Source organism: Embiotoca jacksoni, unplaced genomic scaffold (assembly GCF_022577435.1).
Source record: "Embiotoca jacksoni isolate LCO1_2020_lvr unplaced genomic scaffold, fEmbJac1.0.p SCAF_85, whole genome shotgun sequence".
NCBI lineage: Eukaryota > Metazoa > Chordata > Actinopteri > Embiotocidae > Embiotoca > Embiotoca jacksoni.
The window spans coordinates 673656-689999 of record NW_027185442.1 but is presented as its reverse complement, the minus strand read 5'-3'; the positions used below and the strand labels follow the sequence as shown (position 1 = coordinate 689999).

Here is a 16344-nt window from a genome sequence, read left to right as displayed (position 1 = left end):
CTCTGTTTTCTCAGCCTTTCGTTCTTTTACGTCTTTATTGTAGTTTAGACTCGAACCAAAGCAACGAAGCGAGTTTTTCCGTTAGCTCCGTTACCGAGAGCTACAGGCTAACGTTAGCAAACAAACACCTCAACCGACCACCGTCCACCGTCCACCGACCACCGTCAACCGTCCACCGACCACCGTCAACCGACCATCGACCACCGTCAACCGACCACCGTCCACCGTCCACCGACCATCGACCACCGTCCACCGACCACCGTCAACCGTCCACCGACCACCGTCCACCGACCATCGACCACCGTCCACCGACCACCGTCAACCGACCATCGACCACCGTCCACCGTCCACCGACCACCGTCCACCGTCAACCGACCACCGTCCACCGTCAACCGTCCACCGACCACCGTCAACCGACCATCGACCACCGTCAACCGACCATCGACCACCGTCAACCGACCACCGTCAACCGACCATCGACCACCGTCAACCGACCACCGTCAACCGTCCACCGACCACCGTCAACCGACCATCGACCACCGTCAACCGACCACCGTCCACCGACCACCGTCCACCGACCATCGACCACCGTCAACCGACCACCGTCAACCGACCATCGACCACCGTCAACCGACCACCGTCAACCGTCCACCGACCACCGTCAACCGACCATCGACCACCGTCAACCGTCCACCGACCACCGTCAACCGACCATCGACCACCGTCAACCGACCACCGTCCACCGACCACCGTCCACCGACCATCGACCACCGTCAACCGACCACCGTCAACCGACCATCGACCACCGTCAACCGACCACCGTCAACCGTCCACCGTCCACCGACCACCGTCCACCGACCACCGTCCACCGACCACCGACCCGTTCCTGATTTCCTGATGCGACGTGATGGAGGACTACGACACGTTTGTGCTGCGTCGTCTTTCCCAACTGAGGAAAAGTGAGGAGGAAGAGGAGGAACACAGCAGACCTTCATCTTCATCATCTCTCATCCGCTTCTGCGGGCGACCGATCCTTCCTCCCCCGGTAACGGACACGTGATCATGCCTGGTGATCTCAGCACTACTACTAGAAATACTAGTACTAGTACTACGAGAGGTACTAGTACTAGTAGAAATACTAGTAGTAGAGGTACGAGAGGTACTAGTACTAGAACTATTAGAAATACTAGTACTAGAGGTACTAGTACTAGAACTATTAGAAATACTGGTACTAGAGGTACTAGTACTAGGACTATTAGAAATACTAGTACTACAGGTACTAGTACTAGAACAGAACTATTAGAAATACTGGTACTAGAGGTACTAGTACTAGGACTATTAGAAATACTAGTACTACAGGTACTAGTACTAGAACAGAACTAGTAGAAATACTAGTACTAGAGGTACTAGTACTAAAACAGAACTAGCAGAAATACTGGTATTAGAGGTACTAGTACTACTTGAAGTAGTGCATGATAACCCGTGTCTGAAACATGTATGATAACACGCGTGTGCTCCGATGATACCAGCTGTCCCGGGATCAGAGGGAGGAGATGCAGCGACTTGGAGATGAAGTGAAGAGAGCTTCCGTCTGCAGGAGGTTGAAACAGGATTTGCGGATGACCTTCGTTCAAACTATTCTGCGCAGCGTTCAGGTGATTTATGTTTTTTTAGTCTGCAACATGCCTGTATTTGTAGTCGTGTTCCTTATCGGCGTTGATTAAGAAGCCCAGAGACATTGTTTTCTTTCATATCGTGTTTTCTGATGCCTCGTATGGATTTCGTTCAAAAAGCCAAACATTGTTCCTCTGATCTGATGACCCTTTTTTATTGCCTACGCTCTCAAATTGCAGCTGAGAAAGACGCCAACACTCGAGGAGCTGCTTCAAGAGTCGGAGATTAACACACAATCATCACTAACCCAGGACCTCGGCAGTGGATCGGCGTCCCGGCTTTTCTTCGATGGAACCAAGGAGAGTGTTTTGCCGTCAGCTGTGAGGAAAGCAGAAGAAGCTCCGCTGACATCAACAACGTACAGTTCCTTATTCGCTCAAAGTGTCCGTGAAGGATTTCTCACCGACCACCTCGGCAGCCGAAGAGGATCCCGGCAGGGTTCCTTTCACGGTGCAGCCCACCGCTCGCTGTCCTCGGGTCACGTGACCAACGACGACGTGGAACACGACACCTCAGTGTCCGGAAGGATCGATGCTCGCAGCGAGAGCCTCGGCTTCAACTCCTCAGACGCCGTTTGCAATACGGGTGGATTTTTCCTTCACAACACTTCAAACACAATCGCCAAGATGCCCGATATTATCAGCCACCCTCCGGTAGACGGAGAGGAGCTGGAGAGGAGCGGACTGGAGTTGTCCTTTTGTGATTACATAATAGGAGTACAAGATATTTGTTGCTCCTCACCTCAGGAGGATTCAGTCCGATGTGACCATGTAGTAGGAGAGACATCTGAAAGTCTGGAGGGTAAGGAGCATGAAGACGATATTCCTACAACACTCGACTCTGACGAAGAGGGAAATTTAGACCAAAAGGAAGGATCAGTCGTGATGTTGGAAAAAAGTGGCTTTTCAGACAATCCAGATTTATCACAGACACCAAACAATCATCTCAGTCCAACAACAGATTCGCTCATTCAGCACGACCTCAGAGAAGCTGAACCGCTGGACCACCAGGAAGACGAAGCAGACTCGAAGCCGTCCGAGGAGCCATATCGCCTCAGCCTGCAGGCCCTGCTCAAGAAATCTCAGGAGTATCGACGGCGCCAGCGGACGCTCAGGAACCGAGCCAAAAACACTAAAATCCAGGAGAGATCCCAAGAACAGCCAAGAGCAAAGGAAGAGGAGCAGAGCCTCTCAGATAAGGAGAATGACGAGTTCCCTCACAAGGTCACCGTGACTGCAGACGCAAAGAAAACTAGAGAGGGGAGAGGCACTTCTGTCTCACCAGTGGAAACATCACCAATGACATCCTGGGAGAATGAGAAGATGATGGAGAGGGAGATCATCGGGGAAAACGGCGATGGAAATAGTAGAGAAGAAACAACACTCAAAAATAACAAGCTGAACAGATCAAAGGAAGTCATGACGAAGCCTCAACAAATCAGTGCCTTCATCCAGCAAGATGGCTTTAACACCTGTCCATCATCTTTTTATAGAGGAGTGGGGAAATATGGCACCATCCCGGCCCCGAACCTCTGCAAGAGTCCCGTTCACTACAAGAGCAGAGGCAGCATCGGAGACGGACAAACTGTGGATGGAGAGCAGAAAGCTGTGGTCGGTCTCGGCTTGAATGAAGACCGGCAGGTCGGCGATGTCATCCTGGGACATAAACACAGTCACACAGCAGCTCCTTCCACCGTGAGGCTCATGGTTGAAGGAGGTGTTTCAGCCATGAGTTCACAGCACGCACATCAGCTGGAGTCAAACCTGTCCAGTTTACAAGAACTGATCTCAGATCTGGAATCCACAGTGAAACAGAACTCAGACAATCACTGTCAAACCGAGAGCAACTCGCACAGTGAGTTCAGTTTCAAAGGCATCGAGCTGCTGGATGAAAGTGACGGTGACTGTTGGGAGGTCAAGCTGAGGGAAGATGATGATGTCATTGATGAGGAGTACAGGGAGTTGCCGGGAAGACAATCGTTCAACAGCTGCAAGAACATGCATGAAGGTTCGGGAGCTGAACCGAGCATCGGTGACACAGACGACGGTCCTGTCGCTGTGCAGGAGAAGGAGGCGCAGACCGTTAACTGTGGTGGGTTCAGACTGGTCCAAACCTCGGCTCCAGAGAGAGGAAAGACGGGTGAAGAAGGACCAACCAAGAGTTGTAGAAAGCAGCAGCCACCTGCCGCGTGCATCTCTGTTACACAGCAGACACGCGTCCCTGACGTATTCCGAAATGTTCCATCTGAAACCGTCGTTCAAGGCGACATCTCGTTGCTTTCAGACACCGGCAGCCATCTTGTGGACAGGAAGAGTGAGACGGCTGTCGAAGGTCAGGACTCCATCCGCTCGCCATCCCTCAACGAGTCCTACGATGTGGACACGCCGTCCGGCTTGTGGCTCCATGAAGGATCGGGTTCTGACCTGGGCTCACCAGGTGATCACGAGATGATCTGTCAGAGTGGGGGTGAAGGTCAGGGAGGGGTGTCCAAGGTCAAACGGAGACTTCTTATGCATGTGACGGAGGAGACCCAGGAAAGAGGAGGCGGATGTGTGGTCAGACCCAACTCTCCCAGAGGTACGACCCGGGCCGGGGAGGGCGGGGCTGTCAGAGTATGAGCCATGCAGGCTTTCACTGCTACAACAATATGACGTACAGACATATTATATTAATGTATATAATATTACACATGTTATTGTCTTGCTGTGTCTGTAGCTCAGGACGACAAGCAGGAGCAACTAAAACAGGCCCATGCTGCTCAGGTCAGAGCCCTGCAGGAGGAGCACAGGAGACAGCAGGAGGAACTTCTCCAGGTGGGATGGTGGTGGTGGTGGGTGGGGGGGGTTAAACGTTACAATAGACCCATGTGAAGATGTGAAGTCAAGAACGTTGATAGCAGGTATCCAATGTGTCAGTATGGGTGCTTTGTTCGAGAGTACAGCTGTAATCTCCGTCGGCTACATGCAAACTATTGAAGGACATAAGTGATGTGTGTATTTATTACCTTGAATATGAGGATGAAATTAGTTTTAAAGAAATACACCATTTCTTCCTGTTTGAGTAACTACAGCACAAAGGGTGTTAGAAATTAATCTGGGCTATTTAAACATTTAAGTATGCTTAAATAATTATGGCAGTGCACACAGATAGAAAAGGGAATTATTTTTTTTACAAGACTATAAAGAACACTGAAGTTTTTCTTTAACCTGTAAATGACAGCTTTGTTATTGTTTTGCTTTGAGTGTTAAAACAACATGAAATCATACAAACATGTTTCTGAAGCCCTAAAAGAAAGCAGACATTTGTTGTAACTCTAAAACACAGTCATTGATAATTCCTCCTTCCCATTGGCTCGCTTCTTGCATTAGATTGCATCACGTATTGCTGTACAGATCTCGCACTACGTAATTCCAGAACAGCAGCCGTAACTCACTCGACCGAGGTTTGTGGCGTCGCCCAAAGTCACCTATGAGAAATTAAAAATTAATGTCCGACCCATCTTGTTTAAAATGGGAAACCGGCTTTGAGAGCTTCCAACCGATATCACAGCAACGAGGAGCTCTGGCACTGTTCCACACACACACACACACACACACACACACACACACACACACACACACACACACACACACACACACACACACACACACACACACACACACACACACACGCGCGTGTGTTGTCGCCCTACCTGAGACCTGGGTTGTGGGGAGTCTACAGACATCTGCTCATTACAAGAGACCTTCAGACTCTCCCTAGTAAAAAAAACAGGGATTCTACCATAAATGTTTCATTACATCCCTGAGAGGCGAGCTGGCATGGTCACCCATGTTTCTTTGAGAGAGTGTGTGTGTGTGGGGTGTGTGTGTGTGTGTGTGTGTGTGTGTGTGTGTGTGGGGAGAGAGAGAGAGAAAGAGAGTGTGTGTGTGTGTGTGTGTGTGTGTGGGGAGAGAGAGAGAGAGTGTGTGTGTGTGTGTGTGTGTGTGTGTGTGTGTGTGTGTGTGTGTGCACATGCAAGACTTCAAGGACGCCTGCTGTTCTCTGGCAACCCGTTCTGGTCTCCTCTGCTTGTGTCTGTATTTGTTCTTGGCCGGTGTCCTTGCCCTGTTAATCACAGGCTGTTTAATTTATGTATCCTTAACAACAATATAATTAACATAATCTGTTGAATAGTAAGACTTGTTTCTGACTCTCTGTCCTTCCATCATGTGTGATGTGATGAGAGCGGCTGGACTCTGGAGGAGTCAGGAGGAGTCAGGAGGAGTCAGGAGGAGTCAGGAGGAGACTGAGGGAATCGACACAGAAAGAAAAGGATAATTTGTTTAATTCATGAGCGTCTGTGGTTAAGTGCCAGATCGTCCGCTGAGTGCCGCCACTAATGGTCTCTCCTCCTCCTCCTCTCTTTTTCTCCCCCCTCTTTGTTTTGTATCATACCTCCTTCAACATTGTTTTTACTCTCTGGCTCTATTCATTTCCTCCATCTCTCCCGTCTCATCATCCCTCTCCTCCCTCTCCTCTTCTCTCCCTCATCTCCTCCCTCCTCCCCCCTCTCCTCCTCCTTGTCCTCCCTCCTCCCCTCTCCCCTCTCCCCGTTCCCCATCTCTCTCCTTCTGTCTCTGTCTCTCTACAATTAATTTCTTCCTCCTGCCTCATTTGCTGTCTTTTCCAATTCAATATTTTCCAACCTTGCCTGCTCCCAAATGTACGCATGTGCACACACACACACACACACACACACACACACACACACACACACACACACACTCTAAACACATACATACACACACACACCACACACACTCTACACACACACACTCCTCCCCCGTGTGTCGTTCGTCCCCCCCCCCTCCGGACGTCGTCCTCCTCCTCAGGTGCTGGCCGTGCGGTACCGTCTCCTCCAGAGCGTGGCCTTCCCCTCCTCCATGTCAGCCTCACGTCTCGGGGACACGATGACCTTTTCCACCCTCTCTCAGGTATTACCTGCATATTTGCTCACTAATGTCAGAGGTACAAAAAGCTCATCCTGCCCTTTTACCTGCAGGATTTTGACTCACCACCAGTTGCCTGACACACTCATGTGAAACAGATTGCCCCCCCCATCATGTCCTAATCCTAATAAATATCTTTTATTATCTGTTATTGTGCTCAGCTACACTTTAATGCAACAGCTCTTGAATCAACAAGTGAGTGACAGCTGCTTATTATTCTGCTTATTATGCCCCATTATAATGAAGAGCTGTGAGTCCACTTGCATTGATGCACTAAACAGATGCGGACCAGAAGACCTTGAGAATCTGTGCGGGAAATTAATTGGTTGTCACTGATGTAATTAGCATTACCCCCCACCCCCTTCATTATTCACCTCTCTCATGACTCCTTCTCCCCTCTTCCTCCTCTTCCTCAGCCGTCCAGCCCACTCTCGCAGCGCTACCGCCCCCTGCTGGCAGCGGCCATGAAAGGTTTCCTGACGCGCAGGCTGCTGAGGACTGAGAGAGTCGCTCAGCTGGTGCGCACCATCAGGGTGAGGAGAGACAGCAGTCAGGTAACGAGTAACACACCGTCCTATTGGAGACGAGATTACAGTGTGTGTGTGTGTGTGTGTGTGTGTGTGTGTGTGTCTGTGTCTGTGTGTGTGTGTGTGTGTGTGTGTGTCTGTGTCTGTGTGTGTGTGTGTGTGTGTGTGTGTGTGTGTGTGTGTGTGTGTGTCTGTGTGTGTGTGTGTGTGTGTGTCTGTGTCTGTGTGTGTGTGTGTGTGTGTCTGTGTCTGTGTGTGTGTGTGTGTGTCTGTGTCTGTGTGTGTGTGTGTGTGTGTGTGTGTGTCTGTGTCTGTGTGTGTGTGTGTGTGTCTGTGTCTGTGTCTGTGTGTGTGTGTGTGTGTGTGTAGGACACACAGCAGTTCCAGCAGCAGAGCGCCGGTAGAGGAGAGTTCATCAGCAGACAGGACCTGTTACTGCAGGAGAGAGTCGCTCTGCAGGTATGAAGGCAAACACACCTGTTCGCCCCCCCCATCTGTCAACTCAATGATTATTGGCTCCATTAGCAGTTACCACAACAGCTCCTCCCCCTCTCATACCTGTCTGCTCTGTGATTGGTCCCCTCCAGCTGCGTGCTGCTCGTTATGAGGTCTCTGACATCTTCAGCCTGTCAGCCAGAGAGCGGATGCAGCTGATCAGCTGGGACCGAGAGATGAACAGGGAGAGAGATCTCCGACGTCAGGTAATGACCATGATACAGAATATATACAGAAATATCATTAGAATATGCTGACTCAGTTCTTACTATTTATATATGATAAAAATCTGGTTTTACATTATACTTAATAACCCCAAATTACTTGTTGATGTAATTTGATAAACCTTTTTCATAGCAGACATTTTAACGTGTCATTGCGAGGAAAGCACCGTTGAAATATGATGACTCACGCGACGTGACGACGTCCACAGCATGCAGGCAGTGTCCCAGCAGTTAAACGTTAGACATTAAATATATTTGCATATTTATGAATATTGACATATTAAATGACAAAGGTTTATGTAATTTAAGAAGTTTTGAGACAACACAATTTAGGAAAATCTGACACATCAGTTATTTTTTATAATTAAATACACGTCTGCAGGAGATCTTTAAAATATTGTGTCCATAGTGTTCTTGAATATATTAGTACTGCAGACTAATGTATTGTGTGTATGCGTGTGTCTCTGTGTGTGTGTGTGTGTGTGTGTGTGTGTGTGTGTGTGTCTCTGTGTCTCTGTGTCTCTCTGTGTGTGTCTCTCTGTGTCTCTGTGTCTCTCTCTGTGTCTCTCTGTGTGTGTTTCTTTAGAGTGGACACACCGTCCTTCCCAGACGAAAGAGTTCTCTGTCAGCTGCAACACAAAAGTCTCTGCAGAGGAAGAGAGAAATAATGTGAGTTTCTCCAGATCGGTTCTTTTCTTTTCTTGTTTTCTTCACAGCTGTGAGTTTTAAACACAACCGGCTCATTTCAGGTGATTTATAAACTCGTCCGGTCTGCATCAGATGTGTTAGTGTTTTTTCAGATGTGTTACTTTAGAGTCCGTTAAAACAGCATCATTTTTGTAATGAACAGAAAATCCTGCACCACAGACGAGGAAAAGCTTTAGTTCTTTCCCAGACTGTACTCAGCTGCTACATCATGTCCTCTCTTCCCTGCAGGATCCACCAAAAGGCTACAGAAAGGCAGGGGGGGGTTAAGACAAGGACCGGAGCGAAGCCCGGAGAAAGCAAACGAGCGCAGTTCAGAGCGAATCCCCGGCGGGTCCCCAAGAGCACTTCCTCCTCCAGACCCCGATGACTCTTTCCTAATTGGCCCCAGTGAGGACTCCTAACGAGACCTCCAGTGATCACATGAAACGTGTGCGATCAATCAGTCGAGAGTTTTCAATTCCAAAATCTGACACTAAGATGATGCCTGTTACTGACTGATATTTCATATCTGGCATGCTGGAGAATTCTTTACACTCTCGGAGGGTGAAATATGACAGAGTGCAGCCGTGTGGACACAGCTCAGCTACTTTCAGGAGCTCCATACAGCAGCTTTTAAATCTCTGATCACTGCACCTGAACGACATGAAGACTCGCAGAAAACATTTTGATATGTCGGAGCAGACGGAGCGCAGCTGTAACGGATGACAGTAATGAGCGATTCGTTCCTTTCAGGTTTTGCTGGAAGCCAGCGGTTCATCTCGCATTGAAAAACAGAAAATAGATATTTATTTTTGCAACACAAATAGGTTTTTCAGACTTTCAGATGAGCTACCAAACAAATCATTTGTGTTGAGGAACATTTACTGTTTAAAGCTAACATTTTGCAGAAGCGTTTGTAGACTGTGGTCAGTGCTTTGTTTTAAAGTGTGAAGTTAGAAAGTTAGCCAACATGCACAATTGCAGTTATTGATTACAGCTGTGCTGGGAAAGATTGACCAGTTTATTGTCTCATCAGTGTTTTAAAACATTGACTTCCTTCATGTTAATGTGCCTCCCACCAAAAACAGACCATTCCCTGATATGTTGGCACATTGACCCCTTTAGCGTGACCTTTTCCGTGTTCTGGTTCTCACGCGTGCCCATTGACGCTGATACGGGAACACTGTGTTACTCCTTAGTGTTGCCTTAAATATTTGGACGGATTAAATATCAGCCAAAACACATGTAAACCTTTACATTTTGTGTCGTTAGACATTGTCTGTTTTATATGTTATTTATTTGTATGTGCTTCGTAATAAATCTTTCTTACTCCTGAATTGTCGCTGTTTAGTTTGTAAAGGCGGGAACAGTTACAGACTCCCCGCAGCAGGGGGCGCTGCCGACTGTTTCCTCTCCACGCGGACAACATCCGCCCCGGCGTCTGTCGGTCGCTGGTGCTCGGAGCTTTGTTTTGAATAGACAGCTACGTCTCACCGGGATGGCGGAGGAGGCGGACGCCGGCGTTTCTGCCCGGACGGAGAGGAAAGCTCTGGAAAAGGCCAAAATCCTGGAGCGGGAACGCGAGAGGAAGATTTTCAGGCTGGTCAGACGCACATTTACAGCTGCTAGTGCCGAGCTAGCAGGCTAAACAGCAGATAATGGTCGCAGGGTTGCATGCTGTGATCGTCAGCCTGACCCGGTTCTGCCTGACCCGGTTCTGCTCTCTCCTGCAGGTCGGACGGGTTCTGAAGAAGCCGGAAGCTGAGCGGTCGGAGGAGGAGGCCGCCGTGCTGCTGCTGCACAGAGACACCGTGGAGGAGCTCTGCAGGAGACAAGTCCGCAGCAACGTGCTGAAGAGGAAGCAGGAGGAGGTGGGGGGGGGGGGGGGGTCACACCTCCAGACACCTACAGGGGGGGTCACACCTCCAGACACCTACAGGGGGGGTCACACCTAGGGGGGGTCACACCTCCAGACACCTACAAGGGGGGGTCACACCTCCAGACACCTACAGGGGGGGTCACACCTAGGGGGGGTCCCAGTCAGACCAAAAACCACCATCTTCGCAGTGACTCGATGTTTACGCTGATATTTTTGATAAATCATCAGTAATAAGATTCTGGATGATTTTATTCTGACGAGCGGTTTGAAAATGTTCCGTATTATTTGAATGAAATTCTTCCACTCATCGATGAGTGCTGTCGATTTCCAGCCACGTCCTGTTTGTCCGGAACCGGCCGACCCGCTGGATTCAGACGAGACAACAGCTGGATGCAAAAAGAAATCTCAAAACATCCCCAAAGTTTGGGGTTCTGCTGACAGACTTGGCAGCTCCTCGATTCAGCTCTGAATTTTTAATGATATCAAAGAGTGATTTAAGATAAACTGAGATAATCTGTCCAGACGTTGACGTGAAAGTGGACTTTTCAACACGAGCAGATCCACTGAGGGACGACTCAAAAAGAAGAAGTGGAACGAAGTTGGAGTCCAGATTTAAATGTTGTGGAGGAGCTGGAACACATCATGCAACTGAAGAGGTTCCAAAACCTCCACAAACGACATCATGGGACATCTCTGGAGACGTCTCTGGAGACGTCTTTGGAGACGTCTTTGGAGACGTCTCTGGAGACATCTCTGGAGACGTCTCTGGAGACATCTCTGGAGACGTCTCTGGAGACATCTCTGGAGACATCTCCAGAGATGTCTCCAGAGACACCACGTTTAGTCCTTTAGAACGGCAGCAACTCAGTTTAAGTAACGTTCACTTCGGTTTCATTCATCTGAATAACTTTAAAATGTTAAAAATAAAATCCCCTTCATGCAGTCGATGAGAAAACGCAACAAATCCTGACGATAAAAAGCCACTCTTTGTTCTCGGTTCAGAAGTTCTTTGGTCGTGAACTTGATTTCACGCCCGTTTTCTGCTTGCAGCTGTTCGATGATGCTGACGAGCTGAAGAGGAAAGTCCGGCAGCTGGCCGCGGCGGTGAAGCAGGCCGATCACCTGGTGGTGTACACCGGAGCCGGCATCAGCACGGTGTGTCTCCGCCCGACATCCCTCTCATCCACCTGTTCTCACCTGTCGCAGCACCTGATGGTGTCTCTCATTCCAGGCAGCCTCCATCCCGGACTACAGAGGTCCGAACGGCGTGTGGACGCAGCTGCAGAAGGGACGAACCGTCGGGTGAGATGACGTCATCGGGACCTTCACGAATAAAGAACTTCTGTTGTTTTGAAGTGAATGAAACTCTTTTCTTCTGTCGTACAGCTCGTCTGACCTGAGTAAAGCCGAGCCGACGCTCACACACATGAGCATAAAGACGCTTCATAAGGAACAGCTGGTACGTCACACCGACACAGATCACGTGTAGCGGCGGCGCTGCGTCATGTTTACGTGTCCTCTGTGTGATTATCGATGAAGGTGAAGCACGTTGTGTCTCAGAACTGCGACGGACTTCACCTGCGCAGCGGCCTTCCCCGACACGCCCTCTCCGAGCTGCACGGGAACATGTTCATCGAGGTGAGACATCTTCGGTCCGTCTCACGCAGACGCTCGTCTCTGAACTTTGAAGAGTTTTCTCTAAAAGCAGCAGATAAACCAGAAGATTTTAATATTCCAGCATGTTTCTGTCCGTTTGTGTTTATTTCATCGACATCTTTCTGCTTTTGAACTTTAGTGTTTTGAGAGATCCAGCTGTCACTCAAAGGACGTCTCTGATCTTTACGTTGACCTGCTGCAGTCTGTCTGCAGAGTTTAGGACTCAACTACTACCACTAATACTACTAATACTACTACCACTAATACTACTACCACTAATACTACTAATACTACTACCACTAATACTACTACCACTAATACTACTAATACTACTACCACTAATACTACTACCACTAATACTACTAATACTACTACCACTAATACTACTACCACTAATACTACTAATACTACTACCACTAATACTACTACCACTAATACTACTACCACTAATACTACTAATACTACTACCACTAATACTACTACCACTAATACTACTAATACTACTACCACTAATACTACTACCACTAATACTACTAATACTACTACCACTAATACTACTACCACTAATACTACTAATACTACTACCACTAATACTACTACCACTAATACTACTAATACTACTACCACTAATACTACTACCACTAATACTACTAATACTACTACCACTAATACTACTACCACTAATACTACTACCACTAATACTACTACCACTAATACTACTAATACTACTACCACTAATACTACTACCACTAATACTACTAATACTACTACCACTAATACTACTACCACTAATACTACTACCACTAATACTACTAATACTACTACCACTAATACTACTACCACTAATACTACTAATACTACTACCACTAATACTACTACCACTAATACTACTACCACTAATACTACTAATACTACTACCACTAATACTACTAATACTGCTACCACTAATACTACTAATACTACTGCCACTAATAATACTAATAATAATAAGTAAATCTGTGTGGAGATGAGACAGTTTTCGGTGTGTGTGTGTGTGTGTGTGTGTGTGTGTGTGTGTGTGTGTGTATGTATGTGTGTGTGTGTGTGTGTGTGTGTGTGTGTGTGTGTGTGTGTGTGTGTGTGTGTGTGTGTGTGTGAGAGAGAGCGAGAGAGAGAGAGAGACGGGATTTGACAGGACTTTGTAAAAGATTCGTGCCGCTGCTCATCGTCCCGGAGACAACACGTTGACCTGCAGTTGTGCGTTCTGCCTCCAGGTGTGTACGACCTGCGACCCGGTCCAGGAGTACGTGCGCGTGTTCGACGTGACGGAGCGGACGTCGCTGCACCGTCACGGGACGAGTCGCCGCTGCAGCCGCTGTGGCGCCGAACTGAGAGACACCATCGTGCACTTCGGGGAACGCGGGACACTCGAACAACCTCTGAACTGGACCGGAGCTGCAGACGCGGCCAAGATGGCGGATGTTATTGTGTGCTTGGGCTCCAGTCTGAAGGCACGTTGGACGAGTTTCTACATGTAAAATAATCGTTAATGTTTACAGCTCCGTTTATGGACTGTAATTAATATTTATATTGACCTGATGCTCCACAGGACTAAACTCTATTTTAAATGTTTACATGACTGCTAACAGAACTGATCTTCTCATATTCTCATGTTTAACATTCAGATCAGCAAATAAGTTTAAAACCCACCTTTCTATTTTCGAACACACTTTGCAGTCATGTCATTTGTAACAATTAATGTATAACTTGTTTTCATTTGTTAATCAGATGTTTGTTAGATTTCAGAGTCTTGCTTTAATCATTTTAATATGTTACGTAAACATTGACATGTATGATGCGTGTTGGATGTTTCATGTCTCCGTGTCGCTCCTCCAGGTGCTGAAGAAGTACGCGTGTCTGTGGTGCATGAACCGACCGGCGAGCAAACGGCCCAAACTCTACATCGTCAACCTGCAGGTGCATTTCATCGCTCATTTAATCAGATGCAAATAAATTAGAGTCGTGCTGTATAAAAATGGATGTAGTGATGATGTCACCGGTTGGTTTGTATTATAGTCTGATTAGTATTAATCATAATGACATATTGACTCAGTATTCCATGAGAAGTTGAGTTTTTTTTAATGGGAGTGTTTTTTGGCGCCAGCCCCTTGTGGCCCTTAGCGGTATTGCCCTTTGAGGCACTTGTACATCGGCTACAAATTCAAGCCCAGTTGTAGCTGCTTGATTGACAGATGAAGTTGTGGATTGTCAGCAGCTGATCATGTGTGTGCTTTTGTTTCAGTGGACGCCTAAAGATGATCTGGCGGTGCTGAAAATTAACGGCAAGTGTGACGAAGTGATGAGCCTCCTCATGGAGGAGCTGAACATTCAGACTCCTGCATACAACAGGTGACATTCATAGGAAGTCATAATATACCGAGATAATTTGAAATATATTGACCCTATTAATACAAAATCTGTTATTCAGTTCTCACAACAATGTGTACAAATATGCTTATTTCCTGTTTTTTTGTAGAACATGCAGAATAAATGAAAAGAGTCAGATACCGATATCCTGTTAAAAAGAAGGAAAATATGAGAAACTTTTTACCTTCCAGTTGAGCTGAGTTTCCTTCCTTCTGTCTCGTCAGGGCCGACGACCCCATCTTCAGTCTGGCTACCCCTCTGCCGCCGGAGGAGGTCAGAAGCCATACTCGGGAGGTCATAGCGCCCCCTGATGGGCGGGAGGAGGGCTCGGCCGAAGCCGAGGAGCCGGCGGACGAAGCCGCGTGCGTGCAGGGTGGCTGGTTCGGGCGAGGATACGGCAAAGGAAGGAGGAAGAAGAAAAAAGCTGCATGATGGAAGGACGGGGATGGTGGTCAGGTGTTCTGATCACTCGTTCAAACGAGGGAGCAAAGTTTTCAGCTCTGATGCAGACGAGTCGGACTTTCAGCTCCAAAGGGATGTTGTGTCTCTTCGCCTGCAATGACATCATTGAGTCAAATGCAGTGCGCGTGTGAAGGAAAAAATAAGACTTAGTTATTTACCATTTGAAAATGGCATTTTGCCCATGAAATTATTATTTTGTACAACATCCATTTTTAAGTAACGGCAGGATTTAAAAGTGGCTTTTGTGATGCAGCTGTTGTTTTTTAGCATGACACAACCACGAAAGTACAACACTGGACATGTTTTTACAAACTTGAGAAGAATCTTAAAAAGTGTCTGGAAAATCAATTTTTCATTGACTCAACTTCTGTCAGCTTTGATCCAGTAAGTCACAAACACAGGGTCAAGTTTTTACACACAGAAGGTCAGATTGTTGTGGAAGATCACTTCAAACCTAGTTTTTCTACGGAGTACGTAGCGGAGCTGGTTTCATGTCCAACATGCTGCTGCTTTGAGGCTGAATGCTCATTAGATGACATGTTTAAAGGTGTTTTCCAGCAGCAGCATGCCACTCCCCATTCCTTTTGAATTTTGTCTTCCTACAGGTTTAACATTTTCTACATATATTGTTTAAAGTAAAATATATTTTTGTAGTCTTTTTTTTTCTCCAGATGTTCAGAATTTGCATTTTTGAATGGACCTTTTTTTTTACGTAGATTATTTGTGCCGATGTGTATTTTCTAGGTATTCTGGTTTACATACATGATGGTGTGAACTGACCGATGATGTCACCCGTCCTCAGGTTCTCGGGCGCCGTCGCTCGGCCACTACTGCTTCCTGGTTTACTCACTCTGTTTGCGTTTACATTTTTAATCTCTCGTGTGAGAAGGAAACCTTGAGTTTGTAATGTTGTCTTTTGATGTTTTTTTTTTACATGATATCATACTAAGTTACTGTTTACAGAATAGTTGTCTTTATTGATTTGTCTCAGGAAGATCACGTAGTATTAATAATCACACAGATGAGGACAAACCAGCTGAGATGAGTTGGCGTCCAACATTCCCAAAAGTCAAACCAGTGCAAAAAACTGAATGTGAAGACTTGTATTTTGTTGTATTTTGTAAAGAAGAAAACTGTTATAGTTGTGAGAGAATAAATCATGATACTATTAATTTTGCTTCAAAAAACCTAACCTGCATGAACACCCAGGAAACTTCTGGAAAACCTCAGAGAGCCACCAGGCAGAGAAAAATATTAAAATTCAAAAAAAGGCCCTGCAAACATGCAAAATATGAACCAAAGGCTGAGGGGTAATTTTAGTGGAGGAGAAAGCTGATTACAGCGGA

General features: G+C 47.0%; 2 protein-coding genes across 2 annotated transcripts; both read left to right on the top strand.

Annotated features, from left to right (window-relative positions):
• Positions 1-821: 821 nt before the first annotated feature.
• cp110 (centriolar coiled-coil protein 110) lies at positions 822-9932 on the top strand. Its single transcript, XM_069139809.1, has 10 exons — positions 822-1045; positions 1530-1655; positions 1854-4251; positions 4390-4487; positions 6546-6647; positions 7079-7195; positions 7559-7648; positions 7777-7890; positions 8495-8577; positions 8845-9932. Exons 1-10 carry the CDS (start codon positions 908-910, stop codon positions 8981-8983), a joined length of 3405 nt encoding a protein of 1134 aa, XP_068995910.1. The 5' UTR covers positions 822-907; the 3' UTR covers positions 8984-9932.
• A 77-nt stretch (positions 9933-10009) lies between these two features.
• On the top strand, positions 10010-16170 carry sirt7 (sirtuin 7). The gene is made up of 10 exons (XM_069139811.1): positions 10010-10198; positions 10329-10466; positions 11525-11629; positions 11706-11776; positions 11861-11933; positions 12014-12112; positions 13384-13620; positions 14006-14086; positions 14412-14518; positions 14761-16170. Exons 1-10 carry the CDS (start codon positions 10094-10096, stop codon positions 14966-14968), a joined length of 1224 nt encoding a protein of 407 aa, XP_068995912.1. The 5' UTR covers positions 10010-10093; the 3' UTR covers positions 14969-16170.
• The last annotated feature ends 174 nt before the right edge of the window (positions 16171-16344 follow it).

What these genes read in the sequence shown, in the direction of transcription:
- sirt7 (XM_069139811.1), top strand. Translation starts at nt 10,094, where the DNA reads ATGGCGGAGGAGGCGGACGCCGGCGTTTCTGCCCGGACGGAGAGGAAA. An exon ending in AGAGGAAGATTTTCAGGCTG is followed by an intron (nt 10,199 to 10,328) that starts GTCAGACGCACA and finishes TCTCTCCTGCAG; the next exon opens with GTCGGACGGGTTCTGAAGAA. An exon ending in CAGAAGGGACGAACCGTCGG is followed by an intron (nt 11,777 to 11,860) that starts GTGAGATGACGT and finishes TCTGTCGTACAG; the next exon opens with CTCGTCTGACCTGAGTAAAG.
- cp110 (XM_069139809.1), top strand. Translation starts at nt 908, where the DNA reads ATGGAGGACTACGACACGTTTGTGCTGCGTCGTCTTTCCCAACTGAGG. An exon ending in GACCGATCCTTCCTCCCCCG is followed by an intron (nt 1,046 to 1,529) that starts GTAACGGACACG and finishes CGATGATACCAG; the next exon opens with CTGTCCCGGGATCAGAGGGA. An exon ending in AGGAGAGAGTCGCTCTGCAG is followed by an intron (nt 7,649 to 7,776) that starts GTATGAAGGCAA and finishes GGTCCCCTCCAG; the next exon opens with CTGCGTGCTGCTCGTTATGA.